The following is a 24,013-nucleotide window of genomic DNA, read 5'->3' as shown; positions in this document are numbered from 1 at the left end:
TTTTTTTAAATTAAAATATAGACATATCCCTGAAATAGCAACTGCCCCCATGTTGGTGGAAGGCTTTCTCACCCTGAAGCTTCTGAAACAAGCCATGTGCGTATTAGTCATCTGAGGTATCGGAAAGGTTTCAAGCTAACCACAGGATCACTGAACAGCTGGCATGGAAATAAAGTAGAAATGATCAGCACAGGTGGTGCTTGTATCCTGTGCTAGGATACTTAGCCAGTTGATGAAGAATGTGTGTCTCGTGATTCCCTTCAAGAATGATTTCCAGGAAAATCACCAACAACGAGGTGAGAGATGAAAGGGTCCTCCTAGAATCAAGCTTTAGAGCAGAACTAGATAGAACAGAAGAGAAACAAAAATGACTTAACAACGAAAACCAACTCAACAGGAAAAGAATTTTGATTAGTTATGCCACCATTAACCTGGTGTTTCCAAACAACTAACACTCTCTCTCTCTCTCTCTCTCTCTCTCTCTCTCTCTCACACACACACACACACACACACACACACACACACACAGAGAAAACCCCAAATAAAACAAAACTAAGCTAAACTAAAAACTAAACTAGCTTATTCTTAAAAGAAATTTGTAACTTTCATGTATACCATACATAACAGCACATGGTAATTTCTAAAACCCCATACTTTGGCTTAAATACTCATATAACCAGTTTGTTTAAATTATTACATAGAATATGACTTTATCTTATCTAGGTATCCCATGGACTCTTAGGATTGGTGCATAGCACTAAGAACACTTGTCCAGTTTATATAAAGCCTAAATTTAATCCATAGCATTGCAAACCATGCTATGTGGCTCAAGCTGGCCTGGAATTCTTCTGTGAAGCCCAAGCTACTCTTTAACTCTCATCCCTCTTGCCTGAGGTTGTAAAGCAATAGAATAGGATTATAGGAATTTGCCACCATGCTTAACTTTCATCTTGACTTTTTTTTTTTTTTTGAGACAAAATGCAGGACCTTGTCCATGCCAAGCAAGAACTCTTATCAAATGATTTACATTCCTAGCCCCTTGTTGATATTTCAATGTGATCAACTATTTTAAATAGGCTCTGGTTTCTATTTTTAGCAAGCAACACACTTTGGTGAATACCAAGCTTAGGACCTCACAGCAATGAACCCCTTTACCTTATGTTTAGAAAGCTGGAGTTTTATTTTGTCTGGGTCATTGGAAATCTCCAGTTCTGAGTCCAGATGACTCTCTGCATCTTCTAGCCAGTCAATCAGTTTTTTCCAAGCTTCATAGAACTAAAATTAAGTAAGATGTACATTGTAACAGAAAAGAATATGCGGACTGTACAACTCATCCATGATCACCATTTCAGAAATTCAGGACTCAAGGCTTTCACAACTCAGTGCCTTCTTTAATAACTTACTTGTTTTGCCCGCTTCCTGGCATCATCCAGTGATCGCCCCCTTTCAACAGATCTCTGAACAACCTTCTCCCACCGAGACTGGACACTAACTAACAGATTCTTGATCAAGACAACATCCTGTTTCTGACTAAGGAACTTTAACTGGTTCCCTGTTTGATCCAGCTCAATGATCTGGTCTCGATGAGCGTTTACTTCATTAGCAAAAACCTGTGGGAAAATATTGCTCGTTTTAGTCATAGAAAAAGGCAAAGGAGCACTCCTTTGCATGAATCCTTTTAAAGGGAAAGTGACATCATCTTAAGGCAGTTACCTTATGCTCTTCTATCTGGGAAAGAACAGTGTTCAAAATCAGACTGGGAGGCGAGGCGATGTTTAAACTCTGCTCTGCCAGAGTAAGCCAGTTGATAAATTCTTGCAGGGAATTCTGGAATTCTGTTGCCAGGCTGAGGGCTTCTTCGAGCTTTGACTAAATTTTAAATAAAACACACAGAAAAAAAAGTACCACATTCAGAAGTTATACAACAAAAGCATGAGATGTATACCAGATTAAATGATCCCAGATAGGAAAACCCATCTAATGAACCACTAAATACACCTCAAATACAAAAGATGGAAATTCTAAATGTTAAGTGTCTGAATCTAGACACACCTGGACAAGAACTGGATAAATGAACAAGGAAAAGGCATAATTAGTGTTTACATTTTCTTGGCCACTCTCTGCTTCCTGGAACATTTAAGGAAAGAACAAACTACTCAGTAAGTAGAAGTGAGCATGCTCTAGTGCTAGTGATAGCTACAGAACCTAAATCCTGATCCAGGTAAAAACCCACATTTAATGCACATCTTATGGTGTGGAAAAAGTAAATGATGAGTGCTTGGCTGTAAAGATACTGCTTACATTCAGGTTCTTCACATCACAAAATCAAGCAAAGCCACACCAGAACAGTGTGACAAACTAGCGCCTCTCTAAAAACATTCCTTAGTGTGTGTGAGTACGGTCTATGTTCTTCTGCCCAGCAATTCCAAAATGATTGGGTATGTTTGTTTACTCTTCCTGTTACAGCTGCAGTGTCCAGAACACACTTCCTCACTATTTACTGAGTTGAGATGACCAATCCAGAATATACTTCCTCACTATTATTGAGTGGAGATGACCAATGGATTTATTTGCATTTATTTTTCCTCATGTAAGAGGTGTATGGGGAGGTGAAAGAGGCAAAAGGCCATCTGAGCGGGGACATGAGAGACAGAAAGATAGAGAGACTGGAAGACAAAGAGAATTAATGAGAGGTTATTTGTGTATTTTATATTTGACCTGACTAGCAAAGAAGAAAATGAGAGTTGGTAGTCATTAAAAAGAACAAGCAAACAAACAAACCAAAAACCCAAAACAAAACAAAAAAAAAACTAGCCAGGCTTAGTTGAGGCAGAGACAGGCAGATCTCTGAGTTTGAGGTCAGCCTGGTATACAGAGCGAGTTCCAGAAAAGCCAGGGCTACACAGAGAGACCCTGTCTCGAAAACAAAAAAACAAACAAACAAACAAAAAATTCCAAAAACCAAATATACAAAAAAAACTTTTTCAAAAAAAAAAAAAAAAAGCCTTGATCCCTTCTCCCCCTTTCTGCAGTTATAAAGAAGAAAATCCAGTTTCTGAGGATTAGCAGAAGAGGTCATAATTGACCTTTCTCCTGGTTTCTAGTAAAAATCCTTACAGAAAGTTGCCAGTCACACTTATACTGCCCTGTCCCCAACTTCTCGATTCTATGTTAAACTTTGTTTTCAAGTGGAAACCCACACTGGCATTAGTGTCACATATGAAGTCCAGTACTAACAGTAACAGGCAGCGGTGTCTTCCTGGCAGGTGGAGAAAAGGAGCAACTATAAACCGAAGACCGACAGGAGCTAATGCCATAAGTGACACAGACAACAGAAATCAAAGATAGGTTAATATGAGGTACACTGTGAGGGAAAGTTCACCATCACAACATATCCATCTTCAAAATCATCCCAAAAAACAGAGACAGTAATGCCTTATGGTCACCAAACACACTGCCAAACAACGTTTCTGAGGTGGTACCTTTCTTTCTTCCATCTTACTGCTAACCACGTGCCACTTCTGTTCCAAGAGAACCACGCTCTGCTCAGTCTTTGAGCCAGACCCAGAATCACCACGGCTGAGGAGCATAAGCCTTCCCTTGTCAAGCAGCTGATTGTAAGTCTCTTCCTTGGCTCTCAGCTGAGAATGCAGTTCCTACAAGAGAACGCAGGAAGAGATATCAACACTATCTACTTCCTGGAAGACCCCATATACATAGATTTCAACAGCACAGCCCGGGAATATCCCTAACGGCCTTGTCTCGATAGAAGTTTCTTTTAGGTGCAGTTCAAAGTATGAGCTATTATTAAATAAAATCTATAATTCTTCTTTAATATGAAAACAATCAACTCACCAAGAATTTAATTTTTTTTTTGAGATCAAAGATCTCAAAAGTAGTCTTTAATAATTTATTATTACTTTTTATTAAGGATTTCCCTAAAAATTATGTTGCCTTTTGTTCTCAATAGGCTTTTTTTTTTGTTTGTTTGTTTTTGTTTTTGTTTTTTCAAGACAGGGTTTCTCTGTGGCTTTGGAGCCTGTCCTGGAACTAGCTCTGTAGACCAGAATAGGCTCTCTTAAAACACTGTCAACACTGCTCAGATTTCTCCTAAACCCTTACTGAGCACAAACACTCTGGCAATGCTCTCACCTCTAGTCAATACCCTGGTGCCCACCAGATGGATGGTTTACCAGCTCACCGATGCCGCTCTAGCTGACTCTTCCTTTCACTACTGCTGCCTGTTGTGTCAGGCACTAAAGTCTGCAGATGAGCTGCACTAGCGTCTCTCAGAGAGGCTACTGAACAGAGATGCTTATGTGCAATCTGAAGAGCTGCTATTACCATGTGTGTGTCAAGCTGTTCTCTAGCAGTTTCAGGGAGTCCTCCTGTAGGCTTGGATGCAGAAAGCTGGCTCTCCATTCTATTGAGTTCCAAGAGGAAATCTTCAATTTCACTGTGGAAACCCTGGGCCTTTTGAGAAAAAGACATATCAACAGTATCAGTAAGCAAGTGTAAAAGCAATCTTTTGGAATGATCCTGAGCTTACTGGGAGGAATCTGAAGCTGCTCCCAGGCACAGTAGTCATATCATTTCTGGACTAGCACAATCTGCTTGCTTATGACAAAAATCTAACACAGTATTGATGCCTAATACAATCTGATGAGTGGACTAAGGAATTGCTGAAAAAGGAGAAGCCTGACTTGATGATATAGGAAAAACCTGAATTTCAAAATAAGTTGGTCAGAGTAAAGACTAACTGTAATTAGTAAATACATGGAACTACAAACAAATCCCAAGGGACCCACCAATCAAAAGCTGCTCTTTACATAAGGGGCTCTACCCCAGATGGCTTCCTTTCTCTCACTTAGGCCTCCTCCCAACACTCTGCCGCCTGGACAACATGCATACCTGCTGCAGAGTTGACTGGAGCTGCTGCTCCCTCTCCTCTGTCTTTTGCAGCACAGATTCCCAGCACTGGTTCATGGTTTCCAGGCGGCTCCTTAGGCTGCTGGCATCATCTCCAGCACTAGATTCAAGAAGTTCATTGCCAGCTTTGTTGACTGTTTCCACGGTGGCTTGATGAGCCAAAACATCATTTTTCAGAACCTAAAAAATGTTGAATGACATAATTGATATCTCAATTGATGTCAAATAAACCTGGCTCAAGGTTCACAAAACATTAAGCTTCCGGTGGTATCTGGTCTCAAATGGACAGAGTTAGGTAGAAATGAAAATACTCACATGGTGTTTTGCAAGTTCAACTTCAATGACTTTTGGATCTCCACTTATTGGTCTCTGAGCATCAAGCAGCTCTTCAGTGTGAGTTAACCAACTCATTAGTTCTTCTAGGGCATGCTGGAACTGACCAAGGGCCAAGAGAGCACCTTCTAGCTTATGCTGCTCGGGACAAGACAAGGAATATTTGTTAGGAAATCAGAGAAGGTACAAAGCAGTTCACTAACCTATGGCACCACTAGCCTTACCTGTCGATGGGCAATTTTCTCATCCAGGTTCTCCCAGAGGTGTTTGAGTTCTGTTAATGGTTCTCGTATAATGTCTCTGTCTGTTTCATCAGTAGCTTTCTTTAACATCAATTCACCCTGGTGAATGAGTTTTTCCATCTCAATTTGTTGTTGGTAGACTTCTACTTTGAACTCCTATAAAAGATGTACTTAATGTTAACAATAAACCAAATTTTCAATATTAAAGAGAAGCAATTCTCTTTTCAAAGCCATTCCTACATACAAACCTTCATTTCATTTAACTGATCTTTGACAGTGTTGAGGTCAGTGCCCACTGGAGGCATGGTGCAGAGTTTGATCACAGTGTTGTCTAGCCAGTCAAACATAGCCTGAAAAACACAAACATGAGGTTAGAAGAGAAGGGTCATTTCCTTCCCAACTATGGACTTCACGATTAAATGGGTTTAGGACCTCTAGCAAGTGGCGACTTACACAACCTGGCCAGCTTCATTGAATAGCTGCATGGGTGCGGGTATGACAAGCAGGCAATGACAATGAAAATGGCAGTAGTACAGTAGAAACTCGGATGTATATTATGTCAACATTTTTCTCAACAGACGTGAGAAACTTAGGCCAGAAATGTAGAAGCAACACTGTCTTAGGTTTCAAAATACTGCAATACTGAGGGTGAGCCACTCCGCACCAGATTAAGAAATGACAAGAGAAAGTAGAGCACGTATTTTCTTTGTGGGCATCTTCCAGCCTCTTACCTGGAGAGTGTCCTGATACTGCACAGCTGCTTGCATGGCATCCTCAAGTTTTTCTAGCCTTTCTTTCCAAGTTTTGTTTAAATTCTCCCAAGCATTATTCATCTACGGGAGAAATATTGAATCAAACCCTTCCATTAATGCCTCTCTGGTCTAACCCACTGTGTTCATCTGACCCCTCACCCACTCTCCACACCTCATCAATGCTCTTCTTCACTTCAGGTTTCTCAGTTTCTCCACAGGCAAAAATCAAATCTGTTCCAAGGATTCTAATGAACTCCAATTCCTCATGCAGACCATCTGTCTCCTCCTTAATTGTCTAGATGAGAAGGGCAGAAAATGAGTCAAAACAGAAAGTAGAACATAACTTCTCAAATTCTGCAAATGCAACATAGCCCGCTGCATCAAGAGCAAACACTAAGTAGAACCTGAAAATCACAAAATGTCTTTTCTCTTAAGATACTGCTTATCCAGAAGAGTGCAGCCTCATACTCAAGTGGTCAATGTAAATTGCATATCAAAAAAATAAGTAAATCAAATGTATTATATACAAAGTCACAAAATATGAGCACATAATGATGACAAAAATGGCAGAGAAAGCATTAACTTGAAGGGTATAATGAGCTTTGATAATTAACCAGCCCTTCTTGGTTCCAAGAAAAAAATATATGATGAAACAACACAGCAGCAGTCACAAAGGCTGGTGCTGATAGATTAGGTCACTGCTGGGCTATATAATCTTAAATACAATCAGCTGTTTGTTAGCGTCTAAAACAGTTCACATACCAACAGAGAAGGGTAAAGGAGGAGGAGGAGCGTCTCCATGTGAAAAGTGTCTCAAATAAGATGGTGAGACAGGCACTGCTTGTGCCAAACGGCTCGCAAGTGAAGTCCGTCTAGAGTGCCCGAAATACTAGGAAAAAGATGTGTTTAAGTGACTTGCTATCCCTGGATGAGGAATTCAGAATCTTTTATTTTCTATTGTCTATCTCCTCCCTGAAAGTGGAAAAAAAGTCTCACCGTAAAAACGAAACAAAGCAGCTACCACAACATACTTGGTCTGGGGGCTTAGCTCAGAGGCACTGCACTTGCTCAGCATGTATGAAACCCTAGGCTCAATCCTCAGCATTGCAAGAAAACAAACAAACAAACAAATAAATAAAAATCACCACTACACACATGCACATACACCCCAATCAACTTGGATACAGTATTTTGGTAAAGGACACACACACAAGATGATGTTTTGTATTTTTGTTACCTCAGCAGCTTCAACCTGTTGCTTGATGATGGAGGGGTCAATGCCAGGGCTTTCCAAGTCATGGACAATATCCTGGGTGTCTTTGATAGTCGTCAGGAGAGCTGCCATGTCATACCAGAACTTTTCCGCTAACTCAAGGACATCAAGGAATTTAATCTCTCGCTCTTCAGACCGTGCTTTGATGTCCTCCCAGAAGAATACCATTTGATCCAGCTTGTCCTGAATTTCTGAAGTAGTAAAGCAAAGATGTGAACAGAATCTCTCTAAATCTGAAATCAATCTAATCATTGAAATTCAATCTAATTCTGACATTATAGTTCATCGTAGCTTTATCACTATCATTTCTACACTAGTATTTTCTGCTTGTTGATCTCCCTTACAAAGAAAGGAACCACAGAAGCAATCTGGAAATATCATACAAAATATCTGATCAGATAAAAGTCCTTAACTTAAGGGTTGAAATGGAATGCTTCCTTCAAGTGTTCTTATTGAACTTTCTGTGAATTTCCCATGGAAAATGTTACAAAAGGTAGTTATGTTCTGCCCACTATTGATACTGTGATACTCACATTAGGGGTTAAAGAAGCATTTGTTTCCTGGCCTGGGAATCTAGCTCCCAATTGTAAACTTGTTTCAATAGGAAAATGTGTTCTGAATTCTAAATGAATTCTACACGACTTTTTAGAATGCTCATTACTTGAGCAGTGACTCTGGGTAGGATGTTGGAGGTAGCCACAGCCTGGAATTCAGTCTGTGCTCTTTCTTAAAGAATAATCATATCCACCAAGTACCTTTTGCAGCCAGATCCTTGTCTGCTCCCAGAGATCTCCCAATGAGTTCCTCTCCACGACGCTTCAGGGCCTCAAAAGATGGCTGCAGTTTTTCTAGCTCCATGGTGGCACTTTTATTGTCACTGATGCACTCTCTAATCTTTTCGACTTCAGCAGGAATCAGGGGCGGCATCCGTAGGCGAGAAGAAAGATTCTCCAGAGTTTCCAACATGGGTTCAATTTTATCATGAAACTAAACAAAATTGGGTTATTAGCCATCATAGCAATACTTTATCATGTTGGGGAACATGTTAGGGCATAAAGTCAAACTATAAACCTATTGTTTAGGATTGCCCATGTTCAGTCTGGCCCAATGGCTATGTTAAAGGGTTGGGTTTGTCTAAAAACCTGTTGTGGACTTAGTAAACTAGTGCTGGTATATTAGAGTGGCAAAAAGACAGTATTTATTTTTTGAGTCAAAAAATACTAAGTAATACACCAAAAAGTCACAAAATGGTTAGTATTGTCACAATACTTCTCAAACTCCAACTAATATGATGAGATAGGTACAAGACTATGAACTGTTGAGAGTCAGTACTCAGCACTTCAGATGACAGCTGCGTGCAACAGACCAGAGCAACAAGTTAAGGTGCCCTCCACTGCTATGTAAATGGATGGGAACTTAACCTGCTGAGTGCCTGGAGTCTGAAATACTACAGTATGCAGTTTAACAACCCACACTGTGCAACAAGAGAAAGGGAAGTGCTGGCATGATGAACGGTAACAAGGAAGGCCAAATCTAACCTTCCCACTTTTCTGGTACTTTGAATAAAATGACTAAAATCACAAAATTCTGAATTTATAATTTGATATATAAGTTGGGAAGAGAGAATACCACAGAAAGAGTTTTCGTCTAAAAACCTCATCTAAAATCAACTCTGGATTTATTATTTGAGTAAGGCTCATCAATGTCAAGTGCCCTACAAGAGAAACAAATGTCTTAAATCATTTCCCACTACTCCCTTACTTCTATATTCCATGTCAAACAAAACGGTCACATTAAACTTGCAGAAAAGGTAAGCGGAAGCTTTCGTATAGGCATTGTCCTCAATTTTCAGCTCTATAAGAACACTGACTCCCATGGAGTGAGTGGGAACCTTACCTCTGTGATCTGTAATGGTGGGCGCGGTCAACACAACAATGAAATGTGACGATGTGGGGAAGACAGGAGCAGGCAGCAACAACACAAAGTAACACATTCCACAATGTGAGTGAGATGGGACAGGAGGTGGGGGGAAAAACGTGAGTAAGTACAAGTATTAACCAAAAATATTGACTCAACAAGGAATAAAATATCCAGACATGACAACAGTACCACTAACAGTAATATATTAGTTGAGAAGTGTGTAGTTACATGCTTGAAAGTCCACTGCTGGTGGTTTTCCCTTCTCTGTACTTCCTATGGAAGCATACTTTTTTCTGAATTTAAAAAGTTGGCTGCTTGGAGCTGGAGAGATGGCTCAGCGGTTAAGAGCATTGCCTGCTCTTCCAAAGGTCCCGAGTTCAGTTCCCGGCAACCACATGGTGGCTCACAACCATCTGTGGTGGGGTCTGGTGCCCTCTTCTGGCCTGCAGTCATACACGCAGGAACAATATTGTATACAGAATAAATAAATAAATATTTAAGAAAAAAAGTTGGCTGCTTAAATTAATGTGCTGTCATTCTAAATCTCACCATTAATAGCCTCATTTAGAACTTGACTTTTGTTGAGGTAATCACTGGTTTTGGATCTGCAAAATTAAATTATCCTCAAATCATCCCCACTAAAGAGTCACTGTAGCCTGAAGCTTTCAGAGAAGCCATACATAGATCAGCCAAGATGCATTCCACCTTTCACACGGTGTCAGTGCACCAGTGCTCTTGAGGGTAGAAATGCAAGGAGACAGAGTTCCCTACTCTACAGATAATGGATTAGCAACATGGTGTCTGGGTACTCCTGCACAGAGAGGCTAACAGACTAATGGGCAGTTGAGAACTCTAACACAAACATACATACCTGAGCAGACTGGGACACAGCCTCATCCAGAGCCAGGGCCCGTTGGCGCACCTCATCTTTTATTTGGGCATACATGTTTTCTGCTTTCTGGTATTTTTCTTCCACCATTTTTCCTTCTTCAGGGTTTAACTCCTTTAACTGTGGCCCTATCTTTAGTATCTTATCAATATGAGGCTTGTGTTCAGCAATGGATTCCCTCAGTTGCTGTGGAAAGAAACATGAATTAAAACATAGTAAATAAAGACAACAAGCAATTAGCAACAAAAATACAATGAGGATTCCTAGGTCATAACAAACCAAAAATAATGAGCATGTTTATATCAGGTTATTTAGATACCTTGATCATAGGTAATAACAGCTCTGAGAGAAACAAACTGAACTGTTAACCAGCAAGTCCTAGCCTCTCACCATTTATGAAGGGTTTGGGCTCCAATACTATGTAATTCTTTTAATTTCCCAAATCAGATCAGATGTCCAATCACTATGGAAGTCTTCCTGGGCATATCCATCCCACTTCTAAGTATGTCTTGGTATCACATTACCATAATAGAATGTATTACATAGCTCGGTATCTGTCTACACATTAGACTGAGTCACCAAGCAGGGTAACTTAAGAACTGCAATCACTTGGTAACTCAACCACTCTGACTTTATTGCTATGTCCAGTTTACACCTCCACTTAAAGAAACATGGGGATAGTACTAAGGAGAAATCACAAACCAGAAATGGACATTTAAGTAATAAAAATTTATGCAATAGTTGTAGCTGATACATCTATAAATTTCTTTCATTAAATCTATAAGGCAAAAATATTCTAATTCCTTCACAGCTCCCATTCTCATCAAGTGAAAAGAGGCAGCCACACTTTAATACCTGAATAACCTCAGAAATATTTTAAATTTCTTTGATTTTTAGCTGTTTTTTTTTCATTTTTTTTCTTGTACATTGGGGATCAATCAAACTTGAGACCTCAGCCGAGTGCTCTACCACTAAGCTAATCCCAGCCCTAGTTAGCTCTTTTTTTCTCCCCATATACAAAAGTTTTTTTTTTTAAATTTCTTTAACTTTTTGAAGAATTTAACTTTTTAACTTTTTTGGCTATAAGCCTGCCTGAACTAGAATTTTCTCTGTAACCTAGGCTGTTCTCTAGCTCATGACTACCAACATCTAGAGTGCTGGGACTACAGACATGTACTACTATGTCTGGCTTGACAGCTTCCTGACACATCTATAATCTTCTTTAATCAATTAATATTGAATGATGAAGAAATTTTAACACGCGTTTTCATTGTGAAAAAAATTCTAATTAGGAATTAACTTTGCATCCTAAAATTCACCCTATAAGCCTTAATAAGTGTTTTCAGTGAGTTACAGGGTCCGTCTCCACTGAGGAAGAATTGGCATGCTCCTTACCCTCATCTCTTCCTGCTGCTGTCTGAGTTGCTCATGATCAACAGCTGGAGGGGGCAGCTGTGCTATTAATGCTAGAGTTTCTTCAGCCCAGGGGCTAAGCTCTTCGTATGTTTCCCAAAACTGGTTCACCAGGACCTGTGCCCGCTCTAGGCGGGCATAGCGCTCTGAGTTGAGCAGGCTAACGGCTTCATATTGCTGTATTAGGCACTCAGTTTTCTCCTATAAGTCAAACAGAAAAAGAAAAAAAATATTATTAGAAGCTTCTTTTCCTTAAAAAAAGAAATGCAGGATGCATAAAGGCCTCCCACAAAATTGTATGCACATAAACAAGTGTAAAGAAACATACACTAAATTAACTAAAATGGACTAATGAATAAGTGATTTTTAATTTCTTTATATTTAATTCAAATTTAACTACCACACATACACATTATGTCTAGGATTTGAAAAGTATGGATATGGTTGAAAAGGTAGTAAAACAGCACACAGAAAAATAATTAAAAATAATCTTCTAGGGCTGGGTATGGTGACGCAGGAGGCAGAGCCAGGTCATCTCTGAGAGTTCCAGGCCAGCCAAGGTTCCATCCCAAAAAGCAAACAAACAAAAATAACAACAACAAAAGCCTAGCAGAGAGACACAACCAAACTGTGGGGAAACTGACACGCCCAGTGCTGACCGGAGAGGAAGCCTCCAGTCTTTAGAGTGTAGGAGGAGCAGCTCAGGCCAACTTTTGTCTAAGAAACAGTGGTAACATGCACCTTGTGTTGGTTGCACTTTTAAGATAAGGACAGATATGCCTTAGATGGCCTGGAACTTGAGAGGCTTTTGCTTCACTTTCTCAGGTACTATGGGCGTGTGCCCCATGCCTTGCCCTAACCATCAGTTATCAGAAAGTCTAGTAGGAGAAACAACACTTTTAAAACATTACTTCATTGTTTTATTTCCAGTTTAGCTTGATGAAGAAATGCAGCACGAATAATAACTGTAATTCACCTGCAGTACAGCTTTCTGCTCCTCTCCACATGTGCTAAATATTTCACCACGGTGACTGAGCAGTTCATCCACTGAATCTTTGTGTCGGATGATGTCAATGGAGAAAGCCTTTGAAAAGTAAACTGCAATTAAGCCAAGAAGCGAAAGGACCTGCCCTGTGCCCATGCTGGTGAAATGTCAGACACAACAAGTGAAATTCCTTGTTTTAAAAATACATGAAGAGTATTCTTAAAGGTTAGCGTTTACCTATTATCAATGCTTATCTTTAAAGGAAACGTTGTTTTCAGTGCTTATTTTTAGTTGTCCACAAAAACATTTCCTTCCTAAATCACTCAGGAGACTGCTAACTATTCTTTTTGGGATTCAAAGATCTACTTATCCTTTTCTATAAAAAGAACAAACATAATATATTTTCCTGATCCGAATAAAGTTTTTTTTTCCCGATAATTTATTTAACTTTATTTTATGTGCACTGGTGTGAAGGTATCAGATTCCCTGGAACTGGAGGTGCAGACAGTTGTGAGCTGCCATGTGGTGGTGAGGATTGAACTCAGGTCCTCTGGAAGAACAGCCAGTGCTCTTAAGCGCTGAGCCATCTCTCCAGCCACCAAATCAAGTATTTAAGGATAAATTTCAATCATATTCCATTAAACCATCCCCCTTAACTCTCTCCCAATCAGGACATGTGAGCATTTGGCGTCTATACTCACCTTCTGTACCTGCAGCTGAGCCGTGGTCTGGTCTTGCTCTAGACGGATTGGACCAAGCGCCATCAGCTTTCGCTTTGTTTCAGCAACCCAGGCTAGTTCTGCATCTGCAGCTTGCTCATACTAACAGAGTCAAGAAAAATGAAGAGTTACATGCAGCCAAGGTCTCTTTCTTACAGCTGTAAATTAACCAACACCAGAAAAGCCTGGATTTCTAGAAGTATAGTTGTACCTCAAAAGGTAAATTAAAAACTAAAAATAATTTTATAAGAATCACAAACCAAGCTGTAGAGGGCTTTGTAGTTAGCGGAAAAGTACTTAATGAACATGCATGAGGCTGCGGGCTCAATCCCCAGCACCATGGGAACAGGGGTGACAACACACGATTCTTTAAGATGAATATGGAAACACATGAATATGGAAACACATGCCTATAATTCTATCACTTGGAAGACTGAGGCAGGAGAATTGAAAGTTTGAGGCCAGCCTGAACTACACAGGCATACCCTGTCTTACAATAGTAGCAAGAATTTTTAAAAGGAAACAAAATCACAACAAAAATGTAGGAAAATTAGATTTCAACTTCTTCAAGAGAAGCTATAGAACTTAGTAGATGGTTAGTCCTCCATTAGAAACAGCAGTTGGAATCTTTCTAATCAGGGAACTTTAACAAGTGGTACTTTCTGTTAACTATCTCCAATGTCAACACTAAACAGTAGTAACTTTAGTAGTTACATTTACTACTTTTTCTTCCTTCCTCTCCTTCCTTCCTTCCTTCCTTCCTTCCTTCCTTCCTTCCTTCCTTCCTTTTCTTTTCTTTTCTTTTGAGACAAGGTTTTGTGATGTAACCCTAAAGTATTACAAGTGTGTGTCATCTCCTGGATATAGGTGTTTAAATATAAATTTAAAACGGTAGTAGACAGCTGAGTAGTATTAATTTAGAAGAACTTGCCAAGATAAAGAATGGGACCTAAAAGAACCCTGAACTCCATCCATCACAAAAACTAATGTTCTCTGTATAACTGTTGATCTTTACAGTTCTCTAATCTTTATAACCTTTTCTTCCACTTTATTAACCTCTGTCTACTTCAGTACCCTTTATCAGAAATGCTTAAGAACAGAAGCATTTTGAATTTTAGAATATTTAATAGGCAACATTACTGGCTGAGCATCCTCTGGATTTTGGGATACTTTATATTTTTAAGATTAGGGTTGTTAAACCTAGGTTTAACGAGAAAGGTTATGGCTAGGCAGTAGTGGCACATGCTTAAAGGCACTCAGGAGGCAGACCAGGTGGATCTCTGTGAGTTCGAGGCCAGCCTGGTCTACAAGAGCTAGTTCCAGGACAGACTCCAAAGCTTCAGAGAAACCCTGTCTTGAAAAACCAAAAAAGAGAAAGGTAATGAACTGGACGTTGTGGAGAAGGCCAACATCCTAGCACATGGGATGTAGAGGCAGAGGAATCAGGAGTACAGGGATAGTGAGCTGGAGGACAGATGAGGCCACACCAGACTGTCTCAAAGTAAATATGTATGCAGAGTGTATGTGAGACTCAGTTTCCCAAGCATAATACACTGCAATTGAAAATAGCTACACTGATTAGGAATAATAATAAAGACAAATTAGGGATGTAGCTGGAATCATTAAAAGTCTTCATAACCATTGTGAACTCAAGGGGTCATCCATTCATTCAAGAGAGTCCGTGTGTATGTTGGAATATTAATAGGTGCATGGCCAGCTAATGTGACAGCGATGCCACAGATGAGACAGGAGGAGCTTGGGTTCCAGGCCAATCTGAGTTACATAGGGAGAGTCTGTCTCAATAAAAGGTATATATCTAACTACGGACAAAAGTAATTATCTCCCGTCCCTGCCAGAAAGCAAAAGGAAAAAGAGGGAAACATGACACCTGTGTTTACTAAGGGATTCTATTTTGGATGACTGTGCTATTTTGGTTTGCATATTCTAAAGTAATTATAGTCTTGGTATCTTTCCCTTTTCTATCAAATGCTAAACAGTGGTGCTACACACCTTTATCCCCAGCTTCCAAGAGGCAGAGGCAGGCAGATTTCTGTAAATTTAAGGCAAGCTGGAGCTACACAGTGAGATCCTGTCTCAACAGAAAAACAAAACAAAAGCAAACAAATAAATAAATGAGGGAGGTGGAGAGGCAGGGCTAGAGAGCTGCACAGAGGTTAAGAGCACTTCCTCTTGCAGAGGATCTGCATAGGGCAGCTCACAACCATCTGATCTCAAGTCCTCTTTTGGCTTCTTTGAGTATCAGGCATAAACATGGCGCACAGACATGTATGAAGACAAAAACATCCATACACATAAAAGCTAAAAAATATCTTTAAGGGCTGGAGAGATGGCTCAGAGGTTAAGAGCATTGCCTGCTCTTCCAAAGGTCCTGAGTTTGATTCCCAGCAACCACATGGTGGCTCACAGCCATCTGTAATGAGGTCTTGTGTCCTCTTCTGGCTTTCAAGCATACAGACAGAATATTGTATACATAATAAATAAATAAAAAAACAAACTAATATTTTTAAAAAATATCTTTAAAAACAAAAAGCCTCACAGAGGTCTCTTCTTGCAAGGTATTCTCTATTCAAAAGGTTTGAGTATTGGCTCAAATCTAGATCAAACCTCTTCCAAGTATTTTATATTACTGAAGCATGCTTGTTGTATTTATTTTGATCTCATTATTCTTCCTGAGCTTGTATTTACATAAGTTATAGCACTGTATCCCACACATACCCCACAGTCTAAAACACTAACGTACAACATTATAAACATTACCTGTTGTGATCTCTGAATAGCAGCATCAATTTCATCCACCCTTTGTCCAATAGTGTCACTGACCAGTTTGTACTGCTCGTTGGCATCAGACACAAGCTTATCCAGCCCTTCTCTGGCTCTCCAGGGCACCAGCTCTAGGAGAGCATGGCTCACCTCATTCACTGTGTCCAACACCAGCCTGTGCTCCATGACCTCCTTCTTCAGTTCCTAAGGAGGGAAAAGTTTTCAGGCCACACCTTACTAAATTAAGCACCTCAGCAGTGGAACAGTGGAAAGCGCTATCTCCACCTCATCCCAGCAGGGCACTGACCTCTTTCCTTCAGCTCTTCTTTTCCTTGCCTCACATTTTTCAATCATTTTGAAATATGACTTTAGACTTAGCTGATGCTTGCTTAGAACTGTCTGCAAGGCTTGAGCCACATTTGTAAAACAAACAGTGTTCCTTTCCTTCTATTCTTTATTGCTCCAACTATAGACATTTAATCTAATGAATAGCTGTCCAGAATTTCTTTGCATCAAGAACAGCATTTGAGTTAGGCAGTGGTAGTGCACACCTTTAACCCTGACACTTGGGAGGCAGAAGAAGGCAGATCTCTGTGAGTTTGAGGCCAACTTGGTCTACAAAGTGAGTTCCAGACCAGCCAGGGCTCTTACACAGAGAAACCCTGTCTTGAAAACAAAACAACAACAAAGAACTGCATCTGATCTTGCAGCAGGATCAGAAGTAACTATGAAGTACCTCCCCCCACTTAATTCTTGTCTTGTTCTTATTCTTTCTCTTCCCAGTGCCCTCATCCATCTCCCTTGCCTCCTTTTCATTTGCTTTCTTCTGGTTTCCAAATAGTGTCTCCTTTTAGAGAATGAACGTGGAGGTAAATTATACAACATAAACCAGCAAGCAAACTTCCTATGAACTTGGAAATTGATGCTTTTTCTTCTTCAGACTATAGTCATTCTATATTTGACAAATTTTACTGTCACGAGTAAACAAGAGAGAAAGCAGGAATACATTTGGTTTAGATTTAAGATAAAGGTAAGGAAACACACTTCAGACAAAGATGAAACCTCTTTCCTTGTTACAGTGTAAAATTATGGCTTACCTTCTGTCTTTGCTGAAACTGGGGTATTTGCTCCCCTGTGGGAGACTGTCCTCCACTGGCTGCCAGTTCTTCCTCCACCTCCCTCAGCCACCCAGTTAGTTCCTCATATGTAGAATGGAACTTGGTGGCCAGCTGCCGGGCTTGTTCTAAAGTTCTGAGGGCCTTGGAGCTAGTGACTGTAATGTCTGCGTAACGGGTCTTTATTCCGTCCAGCTTCTCCTGGATAAGTAACACTTCCTCACCTGGGAAAAACAGCACAGCACTGTTCACACGAAGGAATTCAACAGCACAACACTGTTGACATGAAGGAACTCTCTTCAATCATGTCTTTAACAGCTTAAATTTCATAGACTCCTTGCTACGGTGCTGACTTATATCCTAATATCCCAAACTGACGGTCAACTTGAAATAAACCTGACCGCATAAGACTTTTAAGATTAAGTTTTTAATCCAACTGCAGGTGTTTCTAGAACTTTACAGACAATGCTAGCATTCAGTGTATTAGGAGGCAGGAGGAATTGCTCTCTATAACCAGATATAAAATAACTAAGTCTTGTAGTTTTCAAAAGACTTAGCAGGAAATGAACACATAACCAACTTCCCTGGGGCACATAGTCATAGTCACTGAATACCAAGTTTCTCATAGACCAAGAGAAGTGATTAGTGCTGAGCGCTTATGATCTTTAAGACTAGAGAGGTAGGGTTGGTGGGGCTTGGAAGACCTCAGTTTGGTTCCCAGGACATCTGGTGGTTCACTACCACCCATACCTCCAGTTCTAAGGAAATCCAATACCCTCCGAGGAACCAAGCACACATGTGATACACACATATGTACATAGGCAAAACATTCAACACATAAAATAAAAATCTAAAAGACCACAGAGGTGCTAAGAGGTACACTTTTCAAAGTACCTGTAGTTTGCTTTAGAAGAGCCTGACCATTTTTAATAGCTTGATCTACATTCTTCTTTCTATTAATAATTTCTTCATTTAAGGCCTGAAAAGGAAAAAATAGCATTAACCCCAAAAATATGGCACACCAAAGAGAAGAGATGTGAGAGCTTTCTCTAAAAGGAACGAGGATAGCTGTGCAAAATGAGGAAAGATTGTATTTAAAAAATCTTAATAAAAATGTAATTTTAAAAAAGAGCATTTAAAGAGATGAGTTCACAGTTTTGTTGAAAATCAAATATTTAATTCCCTTATTTATCTCTTTGGTTACTCTCTATTTGATTATTCAAGGCAATTAAGAGATGCTTTATAGGCAAGCTCTCTTTTGTGCTAAATGAGAAAAGATTTAGGATGAAATCAGCTTTACCAATCTATCAGTATTAAACTTAAACACAAGAATGTTACAAATGGCCGGGCGTTGGTGGCGCACGCCTTTAATCCCAGCACTCGGGAGGCAGAGGCAGGCGGATCTCTGTGAGTTCGAGACCAGCCTGGTCTACAAGAGCTAGTTCCAGGACAGGCTCCAAAACCACAGAGAAACCCTGTCTCTAAAAACCAAAAAAAAAAAAAGAATGTTACAAATGAAATACAGCAAAAATGCCCATTATATTAAAAATAAAGAGACTTCATAAAAGCAAATGGAAACACAGCTGGAGAGATGGCTCAGCAGTTCAGAGCATGCACCGCTCTCCCAGAGGACCTGAATTTGGTTCCCATCACCACCACCACAGGCAGCTTACATCCACTGTAATTCTGCCTCCACAGATCTGACACCTCTGGCCTCTGCACTCATAGACACATAATTAAAAAAAAAAAAAAAGATGGAAACAAGAATATTTTATAAGATGACACAGAATCCCTGGGATTTCAGAACTATTTCAACTACATGATGATATTATGGATATCATTTAGATATATATGGTTTTATTACGGTACGCTCTCATCTACTCAAAAATCTACTGCTACATTACCCAATCCCAATGATGTAAATCACAAGCTGCAGGTGAGACAGGCCCTGACTCTAACCTGTATGATCTTCTAGAATCATCAGCTAAGCCTGTTAAGTACAAGTATTTTCCTGGACCTATCCAAAAAGAATGAGTACTTGGCACCAACTCAACTATGCACTTATATGCATAAATTTATTATGCATACAATAAAGTTGAAGTGTTTGGAATGAGGGGAGAGAAATTAAAAGAAAAAGAAATGAAGAGAAACACATATCAAAGTGACAAAATAATTCAGTAACATAAATATAAGAATGAAAACACAAATACCAGGTGATCAGCATGCTGTTTCTGCAGGACATCCTGTCTGTAATCCTTTACGAACACTGTACTGAGCTTGTCCTCAACCTCAGCCAGCCAATTGAGCACCTCCACCTCATCCTCCCCAAACAGTCTAGCGTTGAACAGTGCCTGCTCAAGCAGGGTGGCCTTCCGACAGCACCGGTCTTGAATCTCACTGTATCGGGCCTGCAATGAATCTAGCTTTTCTGACATGCTACCCTGCTCTGCAGGACATGTCAGGGTGGAAAGGGACTGCCCAATTTTAACTGCCTGGTGCACATCTGTTGCATGGTTTTCTATTTCTTCCTCTAGAGCCTGAAAATCCAGATGGAAAAAAATGAGTAACATAAATAAATAAATAAATAAATAAATAAATAAATAGCAAACATGAAACAATGAATAACAAATAACAGATCAAGTTAAAATAAAAATTCACCTGTTGCATGGCAAAAATAGTATGAAAAGTAGCACATAAGCTGTTTTTCCTCCTTTGCTGTTAGCCTATTAGGCAATGTCTATTCTTATTCCAACTCAAAGTATCGTTTCCATCTAATAATTTGATCTTATTTTAAAATAAAAACTCCATAAAACATTTTCTAGAGAATGCTTTCATTTTTCAGTTTCTGTCTCCAGTCCTGTGTTCATCTATCATAACACCTTCCTACCTTGTGACGAATAATCTGCTGATGTATTTTGGCAGTCTGAGTGCCAACAGGTTCCGAGTTAGCAAGCTTTTTCTCTGTGACAGATAAGAAGTCAGAAATAGGCTCAGCTGTCTCATGGAATTGTTTGGCCAGAACCAAGATATCTTCCAGCTGTTTTTGCCTACACAAATACACAGAACAAGATGCTCAGGCAGAACAGTCATGGAGCATCAAATCAGTACAAGAGCGTCTTCCCAGGCATGCCCACAGTAAACAGAACACATTGGTAGGGAGCCCTGCTTTGTGGTTACAGCTTTCGCTGCATTATTTTCCACTGTCCGTCTCTAAGGTGGGTTGGATAATTATCTCATGATTAAAACAGAGAAAGCTAACCCTGACGCCTTAAACAAATATTTCTCCAGTCACCTCATAAGTAGTAGTAGGCTAAGGATAGAAGGAGCTCTTTTAGCATTCCTCCTTAGACTACCTTCCACATATCAGAATGGAATGTAGGATGCGCAACCAGAACAAATGGCCACAATAAATAAAACTTAAAGGAACCCCAAATCAACTGTCTTTATGTCTTACTCTATCCTTGTTATCTCTGCACATGAGTAAAGAGAAAACCAAAGTAGCAATTCTATGAGCTAGAAGTCCTTCCCCAGTTTCAAAAATCCAATTATGTCCCAGATATAATAAGGGACAGAAACCTCTGTCAACACAATTAGGCTCCTGGCATTTTCAAGCCAAAACTGTACTGAGTCCAAATTTAAGACTAGCATACACACTCACACACACACATCCACACTTTACAGGCCATTTGAAATCTTAAATTTTATATAATATCCATACTAAGCTTGGATCTTAAGAATACTGTAAATTACAAAGGGGAGAGAGGAAACTGCCTTAGACAGAGAACCTGGAAATAACCACAGATCTGTATGAACACCAAATTAGTAATGAAATGCCATAATGCTGGGTTTGGGTGTGATGAACAGGCTGAGAAAACAGCTACTTTAAGAGGTCCAGTACTACTGGCTCATGCAGTAGTAGACCAGCATGAAGTCCTAGGTACAATCCCTAGCACAGGCAAAATAAGTAAAATGAAATAAAAATAAAAAGACTTGGGACTGTGTGATGTATTTCAGTAAAACTTTACGTAACATCTACTTTCTCCAAGTTACACTTTACAAGCATATTTTATTAATATACTTCTTTGAGATAGAGGATAGCTATATATCTCTTGAATGTGTATATATTTTAACAGTATCACAGACTAGTGCTTGAGAATATTAAAAAAAAAATCAAATATTAGTATAAAGTAACAGAACAGAAACATGACAAGTTTCAATTACAAACATTAAAACATAGTTTATTTATTTTTATTTTTTTATTTTTTTAAAACATAGTTTATATATATGAAAAAGAACTTCCTAAAAACTCAAACTATAACTTGGCTAGATTGTAGGCTTCTGCATCTGTTACTGGAATAGCAATTCCGCCACGGCAGAGCCACCACTCACAGCAGCAGTCTCCAGCCTCAGAACTTTCTAGTTAACTATAGCTCAGTTTCTGAGAGTAATGCGTGGATTATCTCTAAACACTTCTCACCTGTCAATAAGTTACTGAACACCCCCCAGAGCAATCCCTGAGTTATCCAAGAGCTTTTAAAGCACTTCAGTGATTGTCCACCAAACACAGGACAGAATAATCCTCTGAACACGACTCAAGTCCCTTACCTGGCTGCTGCCTTGTTGAGGAGCTCAGTCCATCTACGTTCAAGACTCTCCAGCTGTCCGTTGATTTTCTCTCTATCAGCCAGCTCAGCTGACTGTGCTATTCTGCCTCCTTCTGCCTGAAGCATATCCACGGTGGCCTTCCGATCATCTAGGAGTCGCTGGAGCAACTGTGACATATATGTTTAAAGAGAAAGGAAAGTAACAACACAGGGTCATTTGAAAATAAAACAAGAGCCAATTGTAGTGGCACACACTTTTAATTTCAGCACCGGGGAAATAGAGGCAGATGGACCTCTATGAGTTGAGGCCAGCCTGATCTACATAATAAGACCCTATCTTAAAAACAACAACAAAAACCCAAACAACTCATCTTGGCAAATCTGAAGCTTTCTTGACTCAAAAAGTATGAGACAGTATAGTTCCTACCACCCCACTCACTTCAATTTTTTAATAGTACCATGGCTGTCACTATATTATTGACAGGTAATTTCCTCTGAATTAAGACACAAGTACAAGAGCCAGGAGTGGTGATATACACCATTAATCCCAGCACTCAGGAGGCAGAGGCAGGTGGATCTCTGTGAGTTTGAGGCCAGCCTGTCCACATACTGAATTTTAAGCCCGCCATAGTCTCAGAAAACAAACAAGCAAAAGACAAAAATCACAGAGAAAAATCATTAGGATCTGAAATGACAGATATGTTATTAGCTTAAGGCAGCCATTTCACAATGTATTATATGCATATATCAAAATATCATCTTGTATGTTGTAAATATACAAAATTTCATGTTATTATATTTTACTAAAACTAGAAAAATCCCAAATTTCTTTTAAGATAAACATGGTTTATAAAATTTTTCCCCTTGGTGTACATTCATTATACCTGGCTATTTTGAAACATGATCTATGCTATGTAGTCAAAGCTAGCCTGAAACTCTAAAAAAATCCTTTTGCCTCAGCCTCTCAAGAGCTGGTTTAAGGCATGTGTCACCATGCCTGGCATAAAATAAAAAAAAATTTTTTTTTTTTTTGGTTTTTTGAGACAGAGTTTCTCTGTGGTTTTGGAGCCTGTCCTGGAACTAGCTCTTGTAGACTAGGCTGGTCTTGAACTCACAGAGATCTGCCTGCCTCTGCCTCCCGAGTGCTGGGATTAAAGGCGAGCGCCACCACCGCCCGGCTTAAAATAAAAAAAATTTAAAAGCAAAACTGCAATGAAACAGAAATTAAACTAACAAAAATATAAATAGAGGACTGGGGAGATAAAGAGCTGAGCTGGTACGGTGCTGGTTCCACATGCATGAGGTCTTATCCCCAGCACTGCACAAACCAGCTAAGGTTCACACCTGTAATCTCAGCACTTGGGAGGTGGAAACAAGAGGATCAGAAATCCAGTGCCATCCTCAGCAACATAATGTTGCTGACCACCACATGACATGAGACCCTGACTCAAACAAGTCAAAGACTATTGAATTCCAAGCCATAAAGACATCTATCCATCTCCTCTCTCTGGGTTTAGAAACTACTATAAAAGAAAAGTAGGAAAGAATGTAAGAGCCAGAGGAAGTAGTGTGTGTGTGTGCGTGTTGATACATGTATACATCCACATTAGCACTGGCTTCTCGACACCCTGCCACAGAATGGGAGGGGCTCATCCTACCCATCCTATAATCTGATATAGTTAACAGCAGACGGGAGAGGGAAAGACTTTTTTTAAGTAGTACAGCCATTGGCAAGGTACCCATATTCCTGTAAACAGTTTTAGTAACACTCACTAGGTCTCTCTTGCACACACAAAGCAGAAGTAGGGCTAGGTGGGAAGAAAGGGATGAGTAGAAGAGGGACAAGAGGGCAATGGAGGGCGAATGTGATCAAAATATATTATGTACATGATTGAAAATGTCATAACTAAACCCAGTGTTATGTATAATTAACATGCTAGCATTAAGCAAATAAGACAAAAAATATAGACAACTCATGCATGACATATAACAAATACTGATCTTAAAACACAACACATAGCCGGGCGGTGGTGGTGCACGCCTTTAATCCCAGCACTC

At 39.7% G+C, this 24,013-nt stretch overlaps 1 protein-coding gene across 1 annotated transcript in view; it reads right to left on the bottom strand.

Annotated features, from left to right (window-relative positions):
- Macf1 (microtubule-actin crosslinking factor 1) overlaps nucleotides 1-24,013 on the bottom strand; it is a 342,147-nt gene that overhangs the window by 28,060 nt on the left and 290,074 nt on the right. Inside the window, exons 59-80 of the mRNA XM_026782286.1 lie at nucleotides 21,957-22,123; nucleotides 20,239-20,398; nucleotides 18,246-18,330; nucleotides 17,334-17,575; nucleotides 16,234-16,440; nucleotides 13,438-13,557; nucleotides 12,728-12,835; nucleotides 11,734-11,952; nucleotides 10,321-10,524; nucleotides 8,285-8,516; nucleotides 7,494-7,720; nucleotides 6,429-6,551; nucleotides 6,236-6,337; nucleotides 5,753-5,854; nucleotides 5,487-5,660; nucleotides 5,245-5,400; nucleotides 4,912-5,109; nucleotides 4,345-4,473; nucleotides 3,483-3,656; nucleotides 1,714-1,869; nucleotides 1,404-1,610; nucleotides 1,156-1,275 (exon numbers count right to left, since the gene is read on the bottom strand). Coding sequence (XP_026638087.1) covers nucleotides 1,156-1,275; nucleotides 1,404-1,610; nucleotides 1,714-1,869; nucleotides 3,483-3,656; nucleotides 4,345-4,473; nucleotides 4,912-5,109; nucleotides 5,245-5,400; nucleotides 5,487-5,660; nucleotides 5,753-5,854; nucleotides 6,236-6,337; nucleotides 6,429-6,551; nucleotides 7,494-7,720; nucleotides 8,285-8,516; nucleotides 10,321-10,524; nucleotides 11,734-11,952; nucleotides 12,728-12,835; nucleotides 13,438-13,557; nucleotides 16,234-16,440; nucleotides 17,334-17,575; nucleotides 18,246-18,330; nucleotides 20,239-20,398; nucleotides 21,957-22,123 — 3,612 coding nt within the window. The remainder of the gene's footprint in view (nucleotides 1-1,155; nucleotides 1,276-1,403; nucleotides 1,611-1,713; nucleotides 1,870-3,482; nucleotides 3,657-4,344; nucleotides 4,474-4,911; nucleotides 5,110-5,244; nucleotides 5,401-5,486; nucleotides 5,661-5,752; nucleotides 5,855-6,235; nucleotides 6,338-6,428; nucleotides 6,552-7,493; nucleotides 7,721-8,284; nucleotides 8,517-10,320; nucleotides 10,525-11,733; nucleotides 11,953-12,727; nucleotides 12,836-13,437; nucleotides 13,558-16,233; nucleotides 16,441-17,333; nucleotides 17,576-18,245; nucleotides 18,331-20,238; nucleotides 20,399-21,956; nucleotides 22,124-24,013) is intronic.

Source organism: Microtus ochrogaster, chromosome 10 (assembly GCF_000317375.1).
Source record: "Microtus ochrogaster isolate Prairie Vole_2 chromosome 10, MicOch1.0, whole genome shotgun sequence".
Classification (NCBI taxonomy): Eukaryota; Metazoa; Chordata; class Mammalia; order Rodentia; family Cricetidae; genus Microtus; species Microtus ochrogaster.
Note: the sequence above shows the minus strand (reverse complement) of the source record. Positions and strands in the feature narration are given on the sequence as shown.